The sequence below is a fragment of the Monodelphis domestica genome, chromosome 4, assembly GCF_027887165.1.
Source record: "Monodelphis domestica isolate mMonDom1 chromosome 4, mMonDom1.pri, whole genome shotgun sequence".
Classification (NCBI taxonomy): Eukaryota; Metazoa; Chordata; class Mammalia; order Didelphimorphia; family Didelphidae; genus Monodelphis; species Monodelphis domestica.
In genome coordinates, this window is record NC_077230.1 from 358,602,930 (window position 1) to 358,604,629 (window position 1,700).

Consider the following 1,700-nt stretch of genomic DNA (forward strand, 5'->3'; position numbering starts at 1 on the left):
TTTTCCTGTTATCCTAAAATTATTGTAATTTCAAAGTTGATATGTTTACAAGACCCATCGGAGAGACTAGTCTTCCGCAGGTCTCAGGGGGGATGTATAAATGGAGATATTGAACCCTAGACTTCATTCCCCAGAAGTCCTTGGTATTTCCCAGAATTCCCTATAATCTCTCCTGAGTCTCCACATTGGCGAGATCACAATTGGTATTTAACTGGCAGTAATGCCTCCCATGTGCTCCTCTCTTCCTTTGCAAAGATGTAGCAAGTTTAGTGGGAAGCTAAGTGCGGGTACTTTAAATGATCTAATCAGCCATGGGCATGTGGTTTTCATTTTGTATCTTCTTTAGTCCTTGATTTCTAATTATTTTTAATAAACCTTATAAAATATAATGTTTTTATTATTAGAAATATAATTTAATTTTTACACTAGGAATGTCTTCCTTCTTATAGAAACACTCAAAGTTGCTATAGGCTAACGATAATTATCTCCTAAAAATCAGTGATGGATGGAGGCTTTATTTTCTCCCAAATAGTCAAGCAGTACTTAGATACTTGCGAATCGCTGAAGATCAGCACAAAAGGGCTACAAGCTGGAAAGCAGGCAGCCAGGAAGGAAGAAACATTCAACAGCCAGTGGTTAGTCTTTGCAAATTGAACATACACTGTCAATACAGAATTGATTAAGTTACAGTATACAAATATACTAACCAGTATCAGGATAGATTGGGTAGCTCTGGTTTCAAGAGAGGGTCTAGAGAAGAGCCTGCTACTGTGAATATATTGGACCCTTTGGCGGTGTCTATACAAGACAAGTACCATGAAGCTACTGGCCCAGATCATAATTATTAGACAAATGGCATCAGGTAGGAAAATTAAAAATGCAGATATTGAGGTAGTAAGTGAGGGATTAAATAATACTGAACAAAAACCAAAATCCAAAATACTAGTGGTGTTTTTGTGACCTTGTGGGCCTTTCATATAGATAAGAATAGGACCATTTGATGCCATGCGGAACACCCAGCAGAAGAGCCAAAATGGAACAGTATATTTTTGAACTCTGGGTTTGATTTTTGCCCACCTGGAGCTCTCAGGGCTGATGGTGATGGCCTGAAAGCCACTCAAGAAGGAAGTGGTGCACAGAGAAAGTCCCCGGGACACTCGGTGAAAGAAAAAGACAAATTTACATCCTATATCATCCAGGAAGTTATTGAGCCCCAAAGCAGCCATTATCTGAGGGATCCCTTTGGAGAGAAGCACCAGGTTATTGACAAAGGCCAAATGGGTAAGAATCATGTCTATTGTCCTCAGCCTGGGACCAGCAAAGAAGGTGATGATGTAAAGGCCCAGGAGGAAGGAATTCCCCATGACTCCAACTAGAGTCTGAAAGAAGATGATAATTTTCAGTGCTATGCCATGAACAATCATTTTTGACTATCTAAAGGAGATAAAGAACAACCAGAAAATGTAGAACCTGAGGGGAAAATAGAAAGGGTTATTGTTCAAGATATAGGGCACTGGGCCTGGGGCCCAGAAGATCTGAGTTCAGTTCTCACTTCAGACATATAATTGCTGTGAGACTTTAGGCAAGTCATTTACTCTGCTTGCTTCAGTTTCATCATCTGTAAGATTGATATTATAATAATAGCACCTGTGTCCCAGGGTTATTGTGAGGCTCAAATGATGTAATATTTGTAAAGCTAC

The 1,700-nt window shown here is 39.5% G+C and overlaps 1 protein-coding gene across 1 annotated transcript; it reads right to left on the reverse strand.

Moving 5' to 3' along the window:
- Positions 1-488: 488 nt before the first annotated feature.
- monDomV1R1249 (vomeronasal 1 receptor monDomV1R1249) lies at positions 489-1,424 on the reverse strand. The gene has a single exon (NM_001167505.1). The coding sequence runs from the start codon at positions 1,422-1,424 to the stop codon at positions 489-491; it is 936 nt and encodes a 311-aa protein (NP_001160977.1).
- Between the last annotated feature and the right edge of the window lie 276 nt (positions 1,425-1,700).

Coding starts and splice junctions, on each gene's coding strand:
- monDomV1R1249 (NM_001167505.1), bottom strand. CDS start 1,424: ATGATTGTTCATGGCATAGCACTGAAAATTATCATCTTCTTTCAGACT.